Source organism: Plectropomus leopardus, chromosome 16 (genome assembly GCF_026936395.1).
Source record: "Plectropomus leopardus strain MGB_pleo_1.0 chromosome 16, ASM2693639v1, whole genome shotgun sequence".
In the NCBI taxonomy this organism is placed as follows: Eukaryota; Metazoa; Chordata; class Actinopteri; order Perciformes; family Serranidae; genus Plectropomus; species Plectropomus leopardus.
In genome coordinates this window covers 1,427,501-1,449,805 of record NC_142191.1, presented here as the reverse complement: position 1 = coordinate 1,449,805, position 22,305 = coordinate 1,427,501, and the positions used below count along the sequence as shown (strand labels likewise).

Sequence of the window (22,305 nt, the reverse complement as noted above, 5' to 3'; positions counted from 1 at the left end):
AGGATTTCCTGCTGCTCAGCTCAGCTCTCTGACCATCTATTTTTAGACTTGTCGACCTTTGACCCCTGCTGCTTTATTTAGGCCCGTAAACAGTCTGAGAAACGAGCGGGATTTCCCCAACATGCTGCTTTTATTTCAGTGATGCTGTGCGTGTTTTCTGCAGAAAACCAGACGCACATTTTTCACTTTTCCTTTAACTTTTCTCACGAGAAACAACAGTTCGCTTTCTGTGCGAAGAAATCTGTGAAAACCAAGATGAAACTTCTGAGGGGCTTCAGCACTTTACTGTCTCTGATGGATGAAGACAAAAGACAGACACTGTCCTGCAGGAGGACACCTTTTTATAACTTTCTTTTCTTTTATTATTATGAGAAGCAGATCAAGAGAACGTCAGACACAGATCTGAATACGAGCAGGGAAAAAAAAGTAAAACACATAATGAATTATAGTAGAACTGAAAAAAACCCATCAAATTTACAAAAATGTCTAAAATTGTTTCAAATAATGAAAAAGATTATTCCTGAACAGAAAAAGAAGTGTTAAACAAATAAACACTAAATAAACAAATGTAAGTGACTTTAGAAGAAATGTCAATTCTTTGAGGAAAAATTAAAAAATAAGTTTAAAAAGTATTTGTTTGTAAATAGAAAATTAAGCATTTAAAATAACATTGATTAGAATTAAAGTGCTTAAAAGTTTTATTTATTTATATCAGAATATTTAAAAAAAAAATAAACAAAATAAATATAAAAAAGGACACTTACTAAAACATTACAGATGAATAAATAATTAAATAAAAAAACTTTTTAAATATTGTCTTTAAATTATAATCGTGACGCGCGTGGGCGGTCGTTGAGCTGCCTACCGGAAACGGAAACGCGCCGTTGTTTTCTTCGCCTCTCTCGCCGCCCTCCGCCGGCCCCGGTACCGGAGCTTTCACCCAAACATGGAGCACAAACTGATCGTGGCCGTGTCCGGATTCCCGAGTCTCTACGACACGAACTCGCTGAGTTACCGGGACCTGAACATGAGAGCCGAGTCCTGGAGACAAGTCTCCGAGATCGTCGGTGTTCCCGGTAAGTTCCCGCTGATGTTCCCGCAGGATCACCGAGTCTCTCAGCGGCGGAACCAAACGGAGCGGATTCACGGTCGCAGAGGTCCGAGACCCGAACAGACATTTTTATTTGTTTATTTTTGTAAAAATGTCTTTTAGAAAAGATCAAAACAATAAAGAGTCCGTCTCTCAATACGCTCCGGCTGTCTGCTCCGGACAGATTGGTTCCGCCTGAAGACGTAAATCTTTAAAACACCTCAAAGATATTTGGTTTTATTTAAATGAATAAAAAAAGCTCAAAAATTTCACAAAACAGATATTCACTGTAGTTATTATTATTATTATGATTATTAATGTATTTATTTACTTTTTAAATTAACGTTACTCAAACGGGAGCAAAATATTAAAATACAAATAAAAGTTCTGTATTGTATTAAAAATGTGTTTTTATCTATAAACAAATTTTACTGAAAGCAGAAGCATTCATATTGCGGAAAACTCAACTGTAGCTGTTTTAATATACTATTATTGTCATTATTATTATTGTTGTTATTATTATTATTATTATTATCACTATCAGCGGAAAATTTGGCTGATTATATATATATTCTGCTTTTATAATCAGTTAAATCAATGATTAAGTGTTATAGTACTGATAATGCAGAATTGTTTTTTTTAAGTGTTTTATTTTCTTCTTATTATTATTATTTTAGTATTATTGTTTTTATCATTTATTCAGTCAATAGAAAATTATGTGGCAGCTATTTTTAAAATCTGTTCATTTTAAATCCAAGTACAAGTACAAGTACCTAAGTATTATCAGCAACGTTTGAGAAGTCTTTATAATGCAGAAAAAAATATTCTGAGTCTTTTAAACTATTATTAATATTATTATTATTATTTTATTATTATTATTATTATTATTATTATTATTATTATTATTATTATTATATCCACAGGAAATTATTTAAAAACGGAAAATTATTTAAACTATTATTACTATTATTATTGTTATAATATCAACAGAAAATTATATGGCAGCTAATTTCATAATTAATTCATTATAAATCTAAGTATCATCAGCAGTAATTTTAGCAAAATGTAGTAATGACGGATGATGCAGAGCAAAGGTGAGAAACGGTGAAGACGACGTGCCGCAGAGTCAGAATAAACTGCGGCGCGTTGCTATGGAGACGGACGAGCGCGGCACTCAGTGCAGCCGTGTGTTTGGGTCTGTTGATCTGCTGACTATAAGAAAAAAATATAAAAAATCAAATGTTGAATTTGTTGTTTTCCTCTCCGTGTCTCCACCAGAGTCCGAGTGCAGGAGGAAGTGGAAGACGCTGCGGGACCAGCACCGCCGGGAGCGGCAGCGGGAGAAAGAGCGGCGCGAGAGCGGCATCGGCCTCTTTAACTACCGGCCGTGGAGGTACTCGGCCATCCTGTCCTTCCTGAACCCGTTCATCGACGCCAGAGCCGCGGGCACCAACGGCTGGGCCCTGGACCCGCAGCCCTCGCAGCTCCACGCGTCCGAAATGGGCTGCAGCACGACCACCGAGACCCGGAGCGACGACGACGACAGCTACGGTGCGTAGACGACGAAAATTCGCAGTGAGGAGCAGGTGTTTTTTAGGGCTGCAAATGATGATGATTGTCTCAATTATCAGCCGCCTGTTTAGTCTTTAACCCTTAAACATCTGACTGAGGTGATTTCTGTCAAAGGCATCATGGTGTGTACTCGCCAGCAAAGTCAACCTGGAAATGTCTAGTACCCGAAAGTTTTATGTCATAAATGTGAAAGTTTGGATTTGCATCCATCTGTCCATTTTTGTCCGCTTACCCGAGGCTGGCGAGCGGGGACAACAGGCGAAGCAGAGCACTCCAGACGTCCCTGTCCCCCGCAACGCTTTCCAGCTCCTCCTGGAGGACCCCAAGGCGTTTCCAGGCCAGATGAGATATGTAATCCCTCCAGCGTGTTCTCGGTCTGCCCCGGGGCAAATCACATCATCCTGATCAGATGTCCGAACCACCTCAACTGGCCCCTTTCGACGTGAAGGAGCAGCGGCTCTACTCCGAACTCCTCACGGATGTCCGAGCTCCTCATTGATGTCCGAGCTCCTCGCGGATGTCCGAGCCCAGCCACCTTCTGGAGGAAGCTCACCTGGGCCGCTTGTATCCACGATCTCATTTTTTCGGTCAGTACCGAGAGCTCAGGACCGTAGGTGAGGGTTGGAACATAGATGGATCGGTAAATCGAGAGCTTCGCCTTCCAGCTTAACTATTTCTTCACCGCGACAGCCCGATGCAACTCCTGCATCACTGCGGATGCCGCACCAAACCGCCCGTCCGTCTCACGTCATTTCTACCGTCACTCATGAACAAGACCCCGAGATACTTGAACTCCTTCGGTCCGCCGTTTTCCTGCAGAACCGCGGCCTCAGATTTGGAGCTGCTGACTCTCATCCCGACTGCTTCACGCTCGGCTGCAAACCGCCCCTGTGCATGCTGGGAGGTCACGGTGTGATGGAGCCAACAGAACCACATCATCTGCAAAGAGGATGATGTATATAATTGTATATATCTATATATATATGCTGCGTTAATCCTCCGTGTCCCTTTAGGGGCTCTGTAGAGGCTTGCAGACTCTGCTGTGGGTTGAAAATAAAACGTGATTGTTTTTTTCTGTGTTTGCAGACATCTCTGTAGTCGACGCCACGACGACGTCCTCAGAGTTCGTGCAGAGGAAGCGTTCGGCTTCAGCCGGCCTGGATGCCGTCAGATTCAAAGAACCAAAGATGGAGATGAACTCAGAAACTGCCGCCAGAGACGACTGCGTCCAAATCCACCAGCACGACAACATGAAGGAACTGTTTGAGATGATGATGCAGTCGGTCACGTCTCTCGCCGCGTCTTTAGCCTCCTCGCACTCGTCCTCGCAGCCCTCGGAGCAGCTGATGCCTCCCGCGGCGCAGCTGGACCTGCATCACCTCCAGACCGCCCGCGGCGTGCTGCAGTCCTCCAGGCCGAAGACGGAGGAGCAGGAGGTCGAGCTGCTGGACCAGAGCGACGGAGAGGAGGAGTGTGCGCCCGCTGCGTCTCCCAGGCCGAGCCGGGCCAAGAGGAGGAGCGGCGACGGTCTGCTGGAGGAGTTCCTGCGGAGGATGGAGGCCAGGGAGGCGCAGAGGGACCGGGAGCAGAGAGACGACGTCACGCTGTTCCTGCTGAGCCTGGCTCCGGCCCTGAGGAGACTCCCCGCGGAGAAACAGTCCTGGATCCGGACCAAGATCCAGCAGTTTGTGCATGAGGCCGAGTTCGGTGCAGCGAGTTTTCAGTGATCCCCCAAATATTTTACATTTTTATAAACACTGAAAGGATCCCATATTTACGGACTTTAACAATCATTAACGTGCTTATTGAGTTCTTTTTTTATGATGCGTTGACTGAACTTTTCCTCTTTTCCGATGTTTTGTTCTGTTTTTAATAAAAATTATTCTCGTGAAAGTATTTATTATTCTATTGAATTTTTGTTTGAAGGTGTCGACTGATTTGGATTTTTCAGAGCCGATACAGATTATTAGTATTTAATTATGAGACAGATAACCGATATTTGGAAAAAAAATTAGATCATCTTTCTGTCAGTATTTAAACTTTGGAATAAAAAAAACTCCAACATAAATTTGTTTAAATGCTTTTGACAAATGTTTAATCAAAACCGAGATATGTCTGTTTTAAGGCAAAACAGTGAAATACATTGAGATATATGAAATATATTTTGTCATATTATAATCTAATAATATCTGTCATTCTGAATAATGATTACTTTGGTGTCAATACTTCAGTGGTTTTACTTAAATAAGGATTTTTCTTTGTAAAAGAGTATTTCTACACTGTAATTCTGCTGCTTTCATCCACCTCCCCCCTCTGATCACCGGCAGTCCTGCAGATCACTCATCACGGATCAATATCTGAGTTCAGGACACGAACACAAGAAGTTTTAGTTAATAACACAATATTTACTCGCTAACATCATTGTTTCCCCCGAACTTCCGTGGATCATTCAACACATGGATTATATATATTCCAGATTTTCATCAGAAAAGTTAACATAATATTAATAATATAAACAATAATAATAATAACATATAATAACATTCAAATAATGAATAAAGGATTAAGTTAGCATTTAAAAAATTATAATAATAATAAATAAAAAATAAAATGCTGAGGAAATAAAGAAACATAACAGCAATAAAAATAAAAAACCTCCAGGATCTGCTTAAAGTTGGAATTAAACTGAAATGTTTAAATAATCTAAAAGGTTTTGGCCATTTAAAATGGATGAGTTTTAAATTTTTATTGTTGTCAAAAACATTTTAAAACTGAAAAATTAAAAATAATAATCAAATTGATTACATACTTTTCATCAGCCAACAAATTGGGATTAAAAAGAACATGTTAGCTACTTTTATTAATGTGACAATAATATATAATATATATAAAATGAAAAAGTTTTTTTTAAAAATCACAAAAAATAAAAAATAATTATCAAATTTATTGCATATCTGTCATTGCTGACAAATTGGGATTAAAAAACAAAAGAAAACACAAATAACCCTATACCATAGCTACTTTTGTTAGCTAAAAATGATTTGAAAGGTACCTTTGAATTTTATATATTATTTTTTATATTTTTTTTAATATGATATATATATCATTTAATTGAATTTAATTTAATAATTATTTAATAATTATTAATTATTTAATAAAATTTAATAATTCTCGTGTTGATATTCAGGAAAAACAGCGACATCTACCGACCATTTATGTGTATTACAACCAAAGCGGCTCATCCGGGTACTGCGGTCAGCTGATGAAAACACGGAAGCAGCGGCTGCTGGTGAAGTTGCTGCACCGTGAGGAGGAGAGCTGACAGAAACATGTTTTTATAAATTTATGAACCGGGTTTTGGTTGTTTTAATCGTTTCGACGCATCGGTAAAGTCTGAAGCTGGTTGTAAGTACCGGGACACGTTATTAACGGTCATTAAACGGCTGTTTCTGTCCGCTTTTAATGTTTTAAACGGTGCTACATGCTAACTTTAGCCTCCATAGAAGATGTAAAATATCGTAAAGAGATCTAAATTCATCGGTTAATTCACATATAAACTATGGTGAAAGAAGTATTACTATGTTTTCCTTTAATAAAAGCAGTAAAACCACAGTAACGCGGGAAATAGTCTGCCCTGCATTTAATTTTTATTTATTTATTCAACTAAAAGACAACACATGATATAATACAGAGATTTTCACAGTAAATGTACACATTTATCAGTCAGCATAATTACTGCAAATTGTTTACAAACAAAAAAAATTAACAAAAGACCCTAACTTTTTTATAAATGCATTTCTAAGGCTATTTTTTTGTGTGATTTATGATAAATATATTACCAAGTTGGCCATTGCATTTTTTTGTTTTTGAAAGAAATCACACCAGTTTTCTCCTGTTTAAGATTTAACTGTTTGTGAAAATGCGTCTGAAAACAGAAGAAAACTGATGTCGCTCCAGGTTTCAAAGGGTTAATCAAATGAAACCTAATCAAACCAAAATAGACCAAATCACAGGCTGAGGTATTATTATTGGGGCCGATATTTGGCATTTTGCAGATTATTTGTATTGACATTTTATTTTAATGATCGCTGATAAAATTAATTAAAAAGTAAAAAGTGCAAAGAAAGTTTCAACATGGGAGGAACTTTTACTTTGTAAAACCTCAGAGAGCTACTTCTGTATTTCATTTTTTTAAAATTAAATTTTCACTCTCTCGTTTGTGTGACACGACACGTAAGTTTACACACCGTAATAAACTGAATTTTCAGATATTTGGGCGAATGTGTTTGTTCGTATTTTTTCTCTTTGAGTGGGGTTTTACTGTGTTGGCTTATTTGTTATTTTAAATGTATTAATTGTTTGCCCAAAATTAGAAAAAAACCTGAAGTACAGGATCTTTAATTTCTGTATGCTGTCATAGTTTGCACTTCCTTTAATAAAGAATGTTTAAAAAATAAAAATAAATAAATATACATATTTTTACTTGGATTTATGTTAAAAAAAGTTGCAGAGAACTTGCTGTATTTGATATTGAAAGTTTTGATTAAACGTTTTTAACCCTTTAACACCTGGATCAGTTTTCTTGTTCAGAAGCCTTTGACAATAATTTCAACCTCAGAAATCTGAGAAAACCGGTTTGATGTTTTTTAAAAACTAGAGAAAAAAAAACATGAGCAACAGGAAATTCTCTGTAAACTGAAAAAAAAGTAAAAAGTGACAAGGAGACTATCTTAAAATAAGATGGGGATTACTAGATATTATCTAAAAATGAAGGGAAAATGTCCAAAAAAATCATTCTGTTAACCTTTAAAACTTCAGCAAATCGGCTTTGAAAAAAAAACCAAAAACACGAGATGAAGGCAATGAGCAAAAAAAGAAGAAATGACCCCAAAACTTGAAAGAAATTAGTAAAATAAAACATGAAAATTAGTGAAAAAAGCAAAACAAAGAAATTACCTTCCAAAAAGTTCTTAAAATTATAATAATTCTGTGACATAATTTTATTCTTAAAATTATAGTGTTTCCCTAGCTTTTCTTTTTTCTTTCTAGATAATCTCCCTCGCTTTTTTAAAAATAACTTGATAAATCTACGAATTTCTTGCAGTTCTTAACAGGTTGCTCTTTGCCTTTTTTCCATGTTGTCAAAAGAAATCAGTTCGCTGAGGGTTCAAAGATTTAAATATTTGTGAAAGGCAACACAGGAACAGTGATGTTGCTCCAGGTTTCAAAGGGTTAAACAAAGTTTTGTGTTGGAGTTTTTTATATTTTAAGAAATATTTTAATTTTAATTGTAAATGCATATCGGTTCTGAATATCGGTCTCATTAGCTGCTAATAATCAGTCAGTCGACCCCTAAGAAAGAGGCATTAAAGCAAAACAAAGGGTTAAAGCGTCACACCCTCAGACTTCATTTCACAGCCTTCAGGATTTTATTGTCTTATTTTATTTTCACTAACGCCCTCCTTGTGTTTCCAGCAGGGAGCCCAGCTGGGCTGCAGGAAGCTGCTGACGATGGCGAAGGCGTTTCGCTGTCCGGCCCGTCACGGTTACGCTGTGGAGGCGTCCCCGTTCCTCCGCGGCAGAGTGGCCTGCGCTGCCTCGCAGTACTACGGCATCGCTGGTCAGTACGCTGCAGTTATGAAAGATGGCTGACACAGTGATGAATGAAAGAGGAAAATCTAAATAAATGACAAAACACACTCAGATTTTCAGTTTAATCTCAGTCCAAAATTCAGTCTGCTTCTCAGATCTAAATGTAATTATCTTTAACTCCATGCTGATTTTTGATTTAATTTGTCACCTGAATCTGTGAGATCTTGAGATTGAGATTGAGATCTGTGAGTTTGGAAAAATATTGAACATTTTTTGATGAGCGTTGTTTTTATTTTTTCATAAGGAAGCTGGTTAAAAAAATTCAATAACTCATGAAGAAACGGTGGGATTAAAAAAAGATTTTTATTCTTCTTCTTTTCGAACATCCAATCCAAGTCAATATGTGTTTATTTCTTTTGCTTTATGTTTTTAATTGTCTGTAAATATTATTATTTATTTGTCTGTCTGATTTGTATAATTTCTCTCTTTCCTTTATCACATTTGAGAAAAAGGTAGAAATATAACAATACATACATGTTTTTTTAATTTTTCATATACAGCAAATATATAATTCCCAACCCACTACCCCACCCCCAAAATCCTGGTGCATCCTGTCCTCAAGGAAAAAAAAGAAAATAATTATAATAATAGTGATAGTCATTAAAAAAACAAACAAACTTAAAAATAAATAAATAATGGTAGTCATTAAAAATCACAAACAAACTAAGATAAATAAATAAATGATAACGGTAGTAATGAAAAAATCACAAACTAAAATAAATAAATAAATAAATAATTTAGTCTTTAAAAACATAAACAAACTAAAATAAAAATAAATAAATAAATGATAATGGTAGTAATGAAAAAATCACAAGCTAAAAAAAAATAATTTAGTCATAAAAAAACACAGACAAACTAAAAACAAAAAGCAAATAAAAACAAACAAAAGGGAGCACTGGATTTAGTTTCTGGCTTTAAGTTCAGAGAGTGAAATGAAGACGTTGATGACGAGCTGCATATAACTGCATGTCGTCAATATTTCCCCCTCACTTTTCAGGAAGGGATTTTAGTGTGTCGAGATGTAACGTAAAAATATGACGTATGATAAAATGTGACGTATGATAAAATATGACGTATGATAAAATGTGACGTATGATAAATGTGACGTATGATAAATGTGACGTATGATAAAATATGACGTATGATAAAATATGACGTATGATAAAATGTGACGTGCATGTTTGCAGGTTGCGGCAGCCTGCTGGTCCTGGATGAGACGGAGACGGGCGTCACTCTGGTGAGAAGGTAAAAGTTTCTTCCTTTTCTTCTTCTTCTTTCTTAATTTCAGTTGCTTTATGTCTGAATTTAATTCTCTTTGTGCCTCCATTTGTTGTTTTTAATTTAATATTTCTTGATCTTTTTATTCTGACCTCTTCAGTTATTTTTCATTTGGCTTTTTTCACCTGGTTTTATCTTTAAAGGGAAAGTTCATCCTGAAATCAAAAATACATCATGTTTCCGTGTACCTGTAGAGATAGTGTGTGTTGCCGAGTGTTGGAGATATCCGCCCAAAAATAATAATAATGTATAAAAATGAATGTTGCTGCAGATGATTGACATGTCTCAGGCTGTCATCATTATCATCAAAAAAAAATCTACTTAGCTCATGATATATTGGAAATTTAGTGTGCTTTTTTTCATCTAAAAACATGGTGGCATCATGAAAAAAAACCCTGGCATTTAAAGGGTAAAATTCAGAAAAATAAAGAATATTTAAATATTATGATTAGTACTGACGCTGGTTAAAAATTGAGTTCAATGCAAGTAGAAAATCTAAATAAAAGAGGAAGTCTAAAAAATGTAATGACATACAAAATCCCTTCAAAGAAAAAAAAAATCTGTCCTAAAAAATGAAAAGAAAACAGCATCTGTCAACCAAAAATCACATTTTGTTTCATATTTGGAACAAATGAATGAACTCTGTAACACCTTGCAGGCCTGATTTTAATTTTACAAATCATTGATTATATTGTAAAGAAAAGATCACTCCTGAACGGTTCATAGTTTTTTTTCTTTTTTCATGAAAAAAGAACATTTTTCCTAAAATACTGAGCGATCTGTGACAGGCATGAATATCTCTGAATGCTTAATGCAAAATGCCAATAAAAAGTAACTTACATAAAAAGAAAGTAGATTAAATCAGTTAATCAGTTAAATCATATTAATTATACATAAATATGATTTAGTACTTTCTTTTAAAAAAAAGTATAATACTTTTTAAAGCTTGATTTTGAAGAGCGCGTTCTGTGTGCAGAGCGGTTCGAGTGTGTGTGATATTAAAACAGACCCGAAGGGTTAAGGGTCATTTTAACTGATAATAAAAGTCATATCATGTGATTGTGCAAACTGTGATTCCCCAAAATCTGCTTAAACAGTTAATGAAAATCTGGTTCTGTGAAGAATTTTATTTAGACTTTAATGGCCTTTCAGTTTAATTCATTCTCCGTATCTGTGAGTCAGAGAGATAATACAGGTGTCTGTGTGTGTGTGTGTCTGTGTGTGTGTGTGTGTGTGTGTGTGTGTGTGTGTGTGTGTGTGTGTGTGTGTGTGTGTGTGTGTGTGTGTGTGTGTGTGTGTGTGTGTGTCTGTGTGTGTGTGTGTCTGTGTGTGTGTGTCTGTGTGTCTGTGTGTGTGTGTCTGTGTGTGTGTGTGTGTGTGTGTGTGTCTGTGTGTCTGTGTGTGTGTGTGTGTGTGTGTCTGTGTGTGTGTGTGTGTGTGTGTGTGTGTGTGTGTGTGTGTGTGTGTGTGTGTGTGTGTGTGTGTCTGTGTGTGTGTGTGTCTGTGTGTGTGTGTCTGTGTGTCTGTGTGTGTGTCTGTGTGTGTGTGTGTGTGTGTGTGTCTGTGTGTCTGTGTGTGTGTGTGTCTGTGTGTCTGTGTGTGTGTGTGTGTGTGTGTGTGTGTGTGTCTGTGTCAGCTGGGAGTGGGGTGACGGCCTGTTCGACGTGGCGTGGAGCGAAGCCAACGAGCACGTCATGGTGGCCGGGGGCGGGGACGGCAGCCTGCAGCTGTGGGACACAGCCAATCACAGCGCTCCGCTCAGAGTGGCCAAAGAACACACACAAGAGGTGAGACGCACACACCGAAAATAAAACTGAGCTGCTTATAAAGAAAAGTTAAGACTTCACTGATCCTTCAGCGGAGAATTCACTTACAGCGACTCACAGACAGGAAAGGGTTAAATCAAAATAAACAAAAAAATGAAATACTCAAAGAGTGATAGAAAAATGATGTAAAAATACTTCTATTCACAGTAAGAATAAAGGCTATATACACTTCTGTGTACTGTCCCACAGATTACACAGAATAACTGCACTCAGAAAAACTGCAGTACACACAGTGTGTGTAGAAGTATTCTAAGTAAGAAGTGAAAATAAATATGGAATAATAATAATAATAATAATGATAATTATATATATAATCTAAATAAATAAATAGAATAAAAAAATACATAAACATGATAATAATAATAAATAATGATAAACTAAATAATACAACTAAATAAATTAATAAACAAATAAGTAACTAAATAAATATAATAATAATAATAATTATTATTATTATTGAATAATAATTAAATAAATAATTAATAAATATAATAATAGCAATAATAATATTTATTATAATCGAATTGCATGAAATAATTGAAAAGTGTTTAAAAAAAAACGTAATAGTTGCTGTGTTTGTGTGTGTGTGTGTGTGTGTGTGTGTGTGTGTGTGTGTGTGTGTCTGTGTGTGTGTGTGTGTGTGTGTGTGTGTGTGTGTGTGTGTGTGTGTGTGTGTGTGTGTGTGTGTGTGTGTGTGTGTGTGTGTGTGTGTGTGTGTGTGTGTCTGTGTGTGTGTGTGTGTGTGTGTGTGTGTGTGTGTGTGTGTGTGTGTGTGTGTGTGTGTGTGTGTGTGTGTGTGTCTGTGTGTGTGTGTGTGTGTGTGTGTGTGTGTGTGTGTGTGTGTGTGTGTGTGTGTGTCTGTGTGTGTGTGTCTGTGTGTGTGTGTGTGTGTGTGTGTGTGTGTGTGTGTGTATCTGTGTTTGTGTGTGTGTGTCTGTGTCTGGGCGTGTGTGTGTCTGTGTCTGTGTGTCTGTGTGTGTGTGTGTGTGTGTGTGTGTGTCTGTGTCTGTCTGTGTCTGTGTCTGTGTGTGTGTGTGTGTGTGTGTGTGTGTGTGTGTGTGTGTGTCTGTGTCTGTGTGTGTGTGTGTGTGTGTGTGTGTCTGTCTGTGTCTGTGTGTGTGTCTGTGTGTGTGTGTGTGTGTGTGTGTGTGTGTGTAGGTGTATGCCGTGGACTGGAGTCAGACTCGAGGGGAGAACTTGATTGTTTCGGGTTCGTGGGATCAAACCGCTAAAGTCGTGAGTTCTGTTTTTCTTCATATTTATTGTTTCTTTTGTCTTCCTCTCTTCTGACGGCGCCGTGTTTTTATTTTTGTGTGTTTTTCGACCCTCCAGTGGGACCCCGCTCTCAGCCGGCCGCTGACCACGCTCAGGGGTCACGAGGGGGTCATCTACAGCACAATTTGGTCGCCTCACATCCCAGGATGCTTGGCTTCAGCCTCAGGTGAGCCGTCACACAGCACGAAGTTTTACAGAAAGAAAGAATAAAAATGACAAATGAACAAAGTCAGGAATAAAAAGACAAAGCAACAAACAAAATCTAATCATTTTTGGACATTTTGGTCACGTAATTTAATTTCCCGTTGAGCATTATTATTAAAATAGGTGTAAAAAACAGTCACATTAAATTCCACGGCTGCATTATTTTCCTGTTTTGATACAGAAGATGCAAACAGAGCTTAGACAGCTGCAGCCTGATGAGTCTGATCGTGTTTAAATTGAACTCCTGTCTCGATGAAGTCGTGCTGCTCTGGTTCAGTGAGACTGTGTTGACGTCGTGTGGTCACAAGGTGGCGCTGTGGCCGTGTTTTTGAGCTCCGCTGTTTCTCGTTGTCACTTCATGCTGTTGGGATGTTGAACTTTGCTTCAGTTTGTTTAAATTCAGTCAGTGACGTTAAAATTTGGACTCAGAGTCACAAAGGAAACAGCGTTTTGATGGCGTGTTGCTTCTGAGGTTTTCTGTATTTGAGGTTTAAAGAGGATGTTGAGTCGAACTTTTAAGTTTTCTTTAGTCTGATCTGGAGCTCACCGTCTCTTTTTTCAGTGTTTTTTTGTAAAGAATTGAGGTTTTTCGCAGGTGAGCTGCAGTACGATGCAGGTCAGCGTGTTTTTTGTGAGAAACTGCAGTTTTTGGCACTTCTGCATCCTTTAGTCTCGGGATTTCTTCCTCTTTGTTGTTTATATTAATGTGAAAATGCGTTTGATGAGTAAATTCCCTCATTGTCAACACTCAGAGTGAACTGAGGTCATTTGGGACAAATAAGGTTGAACATCTGTGGCTCTTTCAGTAATAACAGCCGGTCACTGACACGTTATTGCACTGTTGCTTTAAATGTGTTTCACATAAAACGATATTTTTCATTGGTCTGTGAAAACGAGGACGAGGACACAGCATGAGTCAAAGAGCCGCTGCTGCAAGAATGTGCCTTTTTGGAAATAAGAGTCCTGCAACAAAAAAATAAGATCACAACAACAAAACTGTTTGTAAGTTGTTGCATTTTATCAACTGATGAACTTAAAATCAGATATTTCACAACAGACTGTTTATGAAATTGGTTTTGACTGAGTCCATGACACATTCAGATAAAATGGGACATTTTTCTAAAGTGAAACCAGCATGTTTTTCAGTACCAGGTGCCATAAAATTATGAGCTATGCTATTGTGTGGCACCCTGAAAAATACAAATATTATTCGTATTTTTGTCACTTAAAAAGTATTAACATATGTACAATATAGCATCAAGAAAACAGACAAAAAAAAACAAAAAAAGGGAAATTATGGCAGAAGAATTACACAATATTTTTAAATAAACAGTCAGATTATAGATAAGTCAGATTATGATTAAATGAATTTAAGACTGAACTGATAAATGGATAAAAAAAACACAGAAACACGACTGTCCCGTTCGACCTGAACAAATCATCAGAGTACCGTGTTTTTTTTTCGATGTGTTTGAAGTTTCTAAAAAAATTTTAAAAAAAAACAAACAACCAGAACAAGTTATTAAACTAACACTTCGACTAATCTGCAGAGTTTCAGGTGGTTTTCAGGTTAAGGCATTAAAAGGCCTTTATTATCGAAAATATCAACACAGAATAATCATTAATAATGTTAACGAAATGTTTAGGGAACTTTATTATTTTACTGAAATATTGAAGTTATGTGAAGGAAGTGGTCAGTTTTATATTTGTATTTTTTATTTATCTTCATGCACATCCCGAAAATAATAATGATGACAACAAGAATAATGGTAATGTGATGTAAATTAAGCCAAACCGGGATATTTCGGGGGTGATACACCTTTAAGAAGCAGGTGTAGTGGGCGTTAACCATTAACATGTGACAGTGACGTACGTGTGGGCGTAACTTGCGGCGTCCTGCAGGCCGCAGACAGATACTATTTCCAAAACGCCGTTGTCGAGTGGTCGAAAGGCCAAAGTGCAACAAAAGTTTAACATTTCATGCAAAAAGCCGTTGTCTTAAAGTCTGTTCAAACGTGTCACAAGAGGAGAGAAATCCTGCGCTCCCTGAGTTTAACCCTTTTCACACCAGACCAGAAAAAAGTCTTAAAGGTGAGAGTAAAGAAACGGGATCAGTCCTGCTGGTGGCTCCGCTGCCGCTCCTCCTCTCACTCTGTCGAGGAGGCGAGTTTTTGGAAATGAGCTTCATTCAGAAGACAATTAATCCATCAGTTTGGACCCGGAGGGCGAGCTGGATTATCTTATCCGTTTGTGTGGGAGCGAGCGCGCTAACGTTATCAGAGGGGTGGAGCCGCGCGGCTGGCGGAGGCCGCGTTTGGTCAGCTCACATCGCAGACCGGCTGGAGTCAAAGCGACGAGCAGCAGCCGTCTGCAGCTCAGGATCCGTCTGTGAGGCTCTCAAACGAGTTGGCTAATGAGTTTTGGTTAATTGGTTTGTGAGAGCGAGCGAGCGGAAATCTCAGATGAGATTTAATAACCAGGGAGACGAGAAGTTCCCGCTGCTCCGGAGATTCGACCCTGTGACCTTTCCGGTTTCATTTTCATATTAAAGACTCTGCAGGTTTAAAACGCGTTAACCTTCATGTAGGTCCGTGTTTCCTCTGCGTTTATATCGTTAAACCTTTAAAACCTGGACGACAGTTTTCTGTGCTGCATTCAGATGCCTTTCAGTATTTACATCTTTCACCCCCAAAAAAATAGTTTAATTTCTTTCAAAAACAAATTATAATAATAAAGGCAACTTAGCAATAAATGACCTGCAAATTGCAAGATATTAGTAGATTTAGAAAATTATATTTTTTGAAAAGCTTAAGGGAAAATGTACAGTCAATTACGTTTATAATTATCATAATTATTTGTTTAACATTATCTTACAGAATTATTATTATTTTCTCAAGCATCTTTTTCAGGGAATTTTCTTGTTTTTTCTTTGAAGTTTACATTTTTGGTTATTTTTATTTAATAAGTAATTTAGTGATATTCGTTGGGTCATTTCTTCTGAAGTTTTTATCTTCATCAGTTCTGGCTGCTGTAAAACTGGTTTTAAAGAAGTGATAAGTGATGTTAAACGTCTTAAAAGCTTAAATCTCACTAAACTGAGTAAACTGTTGCAGAATCAGTCTGAACAAACAAACACAACAAAATAAAAAAAGTGTGAGCTCAGGACGCGCGTGATTTAAACAAAGATTTATTTGGAATAAAAGATAAATTTCATATCCAGAGGTCAAGTCGCTGAGTTTCAGAGCGGTGACGGTCAGCTGATTAGATCAGATAAACGGTCAGCGGAGCTCTGCAGCTCTGCTAAACCGTTTATCCCCAACTCTGAGCTCCACCATCAAAACCATCAAAACCAATCAAACCAATAAAAGCAGCACTGCCGACTGACTGCTGACCTTCGCGCTCACAACCTGCCAACACACGCACACACACACACGCACACACACGCACACACACGCACACACACGCACACGTGCGCATGCACACACACACACTGTCTAACTGTTAGTGTAGTTTAGTTTTATTTAGCACCATGTTTCGGTTTAAACATCGAAACATGATCAGCCCTCATTCAGTCATTTAACGCTCGGGGCGTTTTGGAAACAGGCTCGGCTCTGCAGTGAATTTGGGGGCAGTGAGAGACGTCGGTGGGTAATAAGAGTTTTTCATGACATAGGTGTTTCATGTTTTTGATCAAAGCTGATGGGCACTGATTTTTCGGGTTGAGGGTATTTGGGGCTTAGCGATCTGATCTCAGTCGAGGGGATTTTTTTATAAACAAGCTCTTTTTTATGCATTCTGGCGCATTATTTCCATCCAAATTACACAACTAAACAGTTGAAATGTGCATCTCAAAAAGTGTTAAACATGTATTTATGTGAACAGTGTGGAATGTAACCAATGTAATCTACTCAGTTACTGTATCTAAGTACAGTTTTAAGGTCATGTACTCGAGTATTTCCATTTATGTTCGTTTGTTTGTTTGTTTGTAGGCCTGGTCAGACTAACACGCCCAGATAACACGACTGCACGTGGAGTTATTCGGTCACGTGAACACCTCAGTCAGACTTTAACTGCCGTCTGCGCGTTCTCCTCACAAACATTTAAAACACAAAACAAAGGTTTTTCCACCGTTATTGAATCTGTTCTGCCCTGAAAAACACTCAGGTATGGAGCCGTATTTCTGTTTATGTATATACTCAATTCATTATTTTCAAAAAGCTGTAAAATGAAATTATGTCAAGTTCATTAAATACGATTAGAGGTTCGTCCAAAGGAAAAAGTGGACTGAAGCATTAAAAACAAACGTGGAAACACGTTGGGTTCACGGTTCTCGGTCCTCGGGGATGACTGCACCTCCCAAACCAGACAGAATCATTTCGGTTCAGTCTGAGAGCAGTCTGTGGCGGCTCCGCTCGGCTCTCTGACCCGCAGCAGCTCTGAAACAACACGAAACAAACGACCTCCCGTCTTCATCCTCTCCGTGTCTCTGCAGCTCGCTCCCATTCAGGGCAATTACACTGGATCCGCTCCACTCGTTTATCTCTCCGTCGTTCTACTTTCTCCATTTCTTTTTGCTGTTGTCTGCTCTCTTTTAAGTTTTCGCTCCCCTCGAGGCTCAGTCGGACTTTATTCCAGCAACAACTGTCCTGAGATCTCGATGTGGAGGTCAGGGGTCGACCAAATGCATTTACCATAAAAATTTAAATCTTTGTCAATATTTAAAATTTGCAAAGTAACAAAGTCCAGAACTGTAAACATCATATACATAAGTTCACCGCAGCTTTTTTTTTAATAGGTCCTAATGTCCTAAAATTCTAAAAACGTCCTTAAATCTGAGAACTGTCCTAACATCCCAAAAATGTCAAACATCAGAGAAATGTAATAACATCCTAAAAACAAACAAAAGTCCTTAAAATTCGAGAAATGCCCCACAATCCTAAAAGTGTACTAAAATCTGAGAAACATCCTAAAATGTTGTAATGGTTATACAACATTTGTAACAGAAGTGTAACTACCATGTTGGTAATAGTTGTATAATCACGATATTACGCTCGAGGTTGAGCTTTATCGTCATTTGAGCACGTCGGTGATGCGGTCCGGACCGCGGCGCTCGCCGTTCAGGAGTTTAAAACGACAGAAGATGTTTTTTTTTGTGATTTAACGTTTTGGCGCTGAGAGCTGCCGAAGAGTCGGAGACGAATGTTGGAGTTGACTCGTATTATGTCGATATCGTAATATGAGACTAGATATGGTCTCAGATTTTGGATTTTGTTAATCATTTCAGTCTCATAGGCGTTTTGTTGTGCCGGTTACATTATTGATTTTTTGTTATTTTCCAGTTTAATGTGTCTCTGAGCCTCGACTCTATCTGCCCCCAAGCAGCATCGCTGTGTGTGTGTGCTCAGTATCTGCACGAGTGTGTTTTGCCAGAGAGTAAAGTGCTTATCAGCCAGATGATACACGCACACACACACACGCACACACACACACACAGAGTTAATTATGTGTGTGTTGGTTTGTGTTTGGTCAATGATAGCAGGTAGGTGGTGTCTGGTTAAATAATTGATAGCAGGCATCCATCAGAGACAAAGGTTTACTGCCACACACACACACACACACACACACACACACACACACACACACACACGCACGCACGCACGCACACACACATGTATACACACACACACACACACACACACACACGCCTCGGGGAAGCTTCAGTACATCGTGAACTGTAACTTCTGTTTGTGTTCAGACCAAAAATGACCCGCAGACAGCGTGCAGGATTCACAGCTGTGACGTGTTCACAAAATCAACACACACTCAGAAATAAATCAAATGTAGAAATGACTCATCTAAACTGTTAAGACCAGTAACCAAAAAAACATACAGAGCTCTACGTCAGTGGTTTCCAGCGGTCTACGACTCTGTCATCCATGCGGCTCTATATCCAACTGCGAGCGTCTGTGAGCGCGTGCTGAGATTGTGCTCATTTTGACATTTTTCTTGATTTTGTGGTATTTTTTCCCTGATTTAGTGAGGTAATTTTTCCTTGATTTTGTTTTAATTTTTTCCTTGATTTTGTGTTAATTTTTCCGTGTTTTTTTTGGGTAATTTTTCTTTAATTTTGCAGTCATTTTTTCCTGATTTTTGGGACATTTTTCTTTGATTCTGTGGTCATTTTTCCTTGATTTTTGTGATTCTTCCATGGCTGAGTAGGCTACATATATAAATCCTTTCCTTTTCTATCTGTTTAAATTCAGCTGACCAGTCAAAGTGCCCTCGAGCAAGGCATCAACAGATAAAATAGAGACAACGAAAAAGAGTTTGACAAAATCCAAGAGAACGGAGATACTGAAAACAAAATGTTTCTTCCTGTTGCTGACACATCCACACACACATTAACAGTATCTGAGGTTTCACAGCGATAACACACACACACACACACACACACACACACACACACACACACACACACACACACACACACACACACACACACACACACACACACACACACACACTCACACCTGAGCAGGAGGGAGTGTGTGTGCGGCCTCGGTGTTGATGGAGTGCCGAGCTGCAGGGCTGGTCGGAGCTGTAATGAGCAGACGGCAAACGATCAATAGATAAAGACAGAGAGGAGCTTCCTGTGATAACACGACTTCTTTCACATGTTGGATGTATTTACTCTCTGCGAAGTCGTTTCAGCTCCGATGAGAACAGAGAAGGTGTAACTGAGGCGAGGGAGGCTGGAGTCCGCTCATTATTTGCTGTGAAGTCCACAGGTTTCTCTTCTGTACCGACATCAGTGAGCAGTTTTAATTTTCTTTTTTTCTTATAGAAAATTGTGAAAAAAATGGATCATCTTCATTTGGACAAAGTGCTCTGTTTTCTGTATTTGGCAGTCAGTAACTTTACTATGATAAATACTCTAAGTTTCAGGTCTCTATAACATAATGGGAATAAAGTTTTAAATCTGTGAAATTTGTGGGAAATCAGTCCATGCAAAGCGAAATTACAACAACTTCCTGTTTGGTGACGAATTATGTGTCACCGTGGCAACAGCGTTTCAAGTTTAGGAATACCGTGTCAGAGGAGTTAACTGCATGTAGTTCAGTTTCAATTTTTCAGTAGTTTGGAGGCCAATTTCATTAAAACCTGAAGTCAATATGGCGAAAGCTGTAGGAGAAATTCATAGAGGAACAAAACGTGGTTAAACACGAACGTTACTGCTGTTCTTTAGAGCTGAACGTCGACTTTTTGGGTTCGGATTAAGAGTGGAGACGTCGTCTTGTTTTGCACAAACCTGGAAAATGAGCGGATGAGACTGATGCAGCTGCACGGGTTGTTGTAGGTCCAAATATACCGACGCTTGAATCAGAATGTTTCCTTCATCGTGGTGAAAAAACAATGCGTCGCTCAGTTTGGCAACTTCTCTAAAACCGGAAAACGGCAAAGTGAAATGAAGAACAAAGATGTTGGGTGTTAAAGCTGGATGTACGGAGGTCTGTCTGACAGTTGAATTATGGGGTGTCATGGTGTAGTTCTGTCTCGTGGCCCGGGGACTGAGCCGGGTCCCCGTGGAGCCGCTCAGTGACCACCGGCGATCTGGAAAGGAAATCGACCTTTCACTAGTGGTTTCCCTGTAATGTGGCGCGTCTCTGTGGAGCCGCCCCGTAAACCCTCAGAGGTCTGAACTCTGAGCGAGCAGATAAAAGTGAAGCCGGGCGGAGCTGCAGAGGACTCTGCTCACTCAGAACTGTAAAGGACAGAAATAAATCTAAGCTTCCCCTGATGCTGCGAACACAGCGGCCTGCTGTGCTGTGGTGAGACACTTTGTGTCTCTGTGACCTGCGTTTGCTGAAATCTGGGCTCCTGCAGGACCCGGACTGAAGCGTCTCAGACCAGAACTGCAGAGCAAAAGACCAAAAAGCTTCAGCTTGTTGTTCAGAATCAGTAATAACGATATTAATGATTAATGATGATGATAATAATGATGATGAAATTGTTGTTTGCATTAGCCAGTTAGACACACAAACGTGAAAACAGGATCCAGGTTACGTTACCCTTTAAATCTGCTTTCAAAATGCTGTCAAAAATTCAGGTTTTGAGAGCTGAAATGACAAAGATCTGCCATGGCAGCAAAATTTTGTCCATTTTTTAGAATGGAATTTGCAGGTATTTGTTTCGATGCACTGTTGGCTCAATTTTTGACAAATCAAAAATCTGTGTAGCTGGTTTGTGTCGGACCGTCTGAAGACGCCCTGAAGCAAGTTTGGTGTCACTTGAGCAAAAAATGTAAGAGGATATAATCAGTTTTACAGATAAAAACAGTGATGGACTTCATGATATGTACCACAGTGAAGTGTCCAACATGAAAAAAGTAATTAATGCAGCCTTAATTTGTTCTTGTGGTGTTTTTTGGGGGAAATTTAAGCAAGATACCATTTTTCATATATGATTATATTTCTTCCTCATATATTTGGGATTATCTGTGCACTCATATATACATACGTACGGATATACACACATGCACATGAAGGCGAAGTGTCTTATGAATGGACGGACAGATGGACGGATCATGATGAGATGTCCGACAGCGAGCTCGCTCTAACGTACGGTGGAGAATTGCTGCCTTATCTCGCTGTGGAGGCTTCCCCTCTGGTGGCATTTTAGCGCGCGAGGCCGCCGCCGCCGGCTTTGAGGAGGTGAAGAGCGAGGGAGAGAGAGGGACGGAGATCCGGGGAAGCAGGGGGGCAGATGGAGTCTCTTTCTCATTAGCTTATCGGGGTTTCCCATGCTCCTCTCTGCCTCTCCTCCTCACATCTTCTCGTGTTTCTCCTCCTCTTCTTCTCTCTGCTCTCATCCCTCTCTTCTCTGCATCCCGCCCCTCCAATTTGCTTCAGTGCCACTCAAGACCCCCACCTCAGGCGTCAGCAGGAGAGAGGAGTGTGTGTGCATGTGTGTGCGTGCGTGCGTGCGTGCGTGCGTGCGTGTGTGTGATCTCCTCGGTGTCTTGGTGTTTTGTGGTGCCAGAGTCGCTCTCAGCTGTGCAACAAATCAGAGATTCAGTAAACAGCTAAACTTTTCTCCAGTTTTTCTCCAATCATGCGACCCTGCTGCAACAGAACAAACGATCGGCACTGAAACTCTCCGTAAACAGGAGACGAAGGCTGTTAAATGTTGAGGAAATTTGACTAGAAATGACTTGAACTGTGGAACCACTGAATCGAAATGTATTTCAAACGTGTAAAAAAGGACTGAACGTATAAACATACGGACATATCTGAAAAGGAGTACGGGAAGAAGTGCAAACTTATTAAATCCCTCTTCTCCATCAGTTAGTGAAAAATAATTGCCCCACTAAAGTGAATTTTCTTCAACTATATGAACTATATATAGCTA

General features: G+C 38.9%; 2 protein-coding genes across 3 annotated transcripts in view; both read left to right on the top strand.

The window, feature by feature from the left end:
* The first annotated feature begins 852 nt into the window (after positions 1–852).
* LOC121955739 (uncharacterized) lies at positions 853–4,558 on the top strand. The gene is made up of 3 exons (XM_042503808.2): positions 853–1,076; positions 2,369–2,641; positions 3,749–4,558. The coding sequence occupies exons 1-3, from the start codon at positions 947–949 to the stop codon at positions 4,387–4,389; spliced, it is 1,044 nt and encodes a 347-aa protein (XP_042359742.2). The 5' UTR covers positions 853–946; the 3' UTR covers positions 4,390–4,558.
* A 1,369-nt stretch (positions 4,559–5,927) lies between these two features.
* Positions 5,928–22,305, top strand: part of pex7 (peroxisomal biogenesis factor 7) — a 54,756-nt gene continuing 38,378 nt past the window's right edge. The window contains exons 1-6 of one of the 2 annotated variants that reach the window (XM_088089410.1): positions 5,928–6,067; positions 8,138–8,282; positions 9,502–9,559; positions 11,229–11,379; positions 12,577–12,654; positions 12,751–12,859. In XM_088089410.1, the coding sequence (XP_087945536.1) occupies positions 8,174–8,282; positions 9,502–9,559; positions 11,229–11,379; positions 12,577–12,654; positions 12,751–12,859 (505 nt within the window). In that variant the 5' untranslated portion in view covers positions 5,928–6,067; positions 8,138–8,173. The remainder of the gene's footprint in view (positions 6,068–8,137; positions 8,283–9,501; positions 9,560–11,228; positions 11,380–12,576; positions 12,655–12,750; positions 12,860–22,305) is intronic. The other variant, XM_088089411.1, reaches the window with a different exon arrangement.

Excerpts from the sequence above, each read along its gene's own strand:
- LOC121955739 (XM_042503808.2), top strand. The coding sequence starts at position 947 with ATGGAGCACAAACTGATCGTGGCCGTGTCCGGATTCCCGAGTCTCTAC. Across the intron at positions 1,077-2,368 it reads CGAGATCGTCGGTGTTCCCG|AGTCCGAGTGCAGGAGGAAG; the intron begins GTAAGTTCCCGC and ends TGTCTCCACCAG. Across the intron at positions 2,642-3,748 it reads CGACGACGACGACAGCTACG|ACATCTCTGTAGTCGACGCC; the intron begins GTGCGTAGACGA and ends CTGTGTTTGCAG.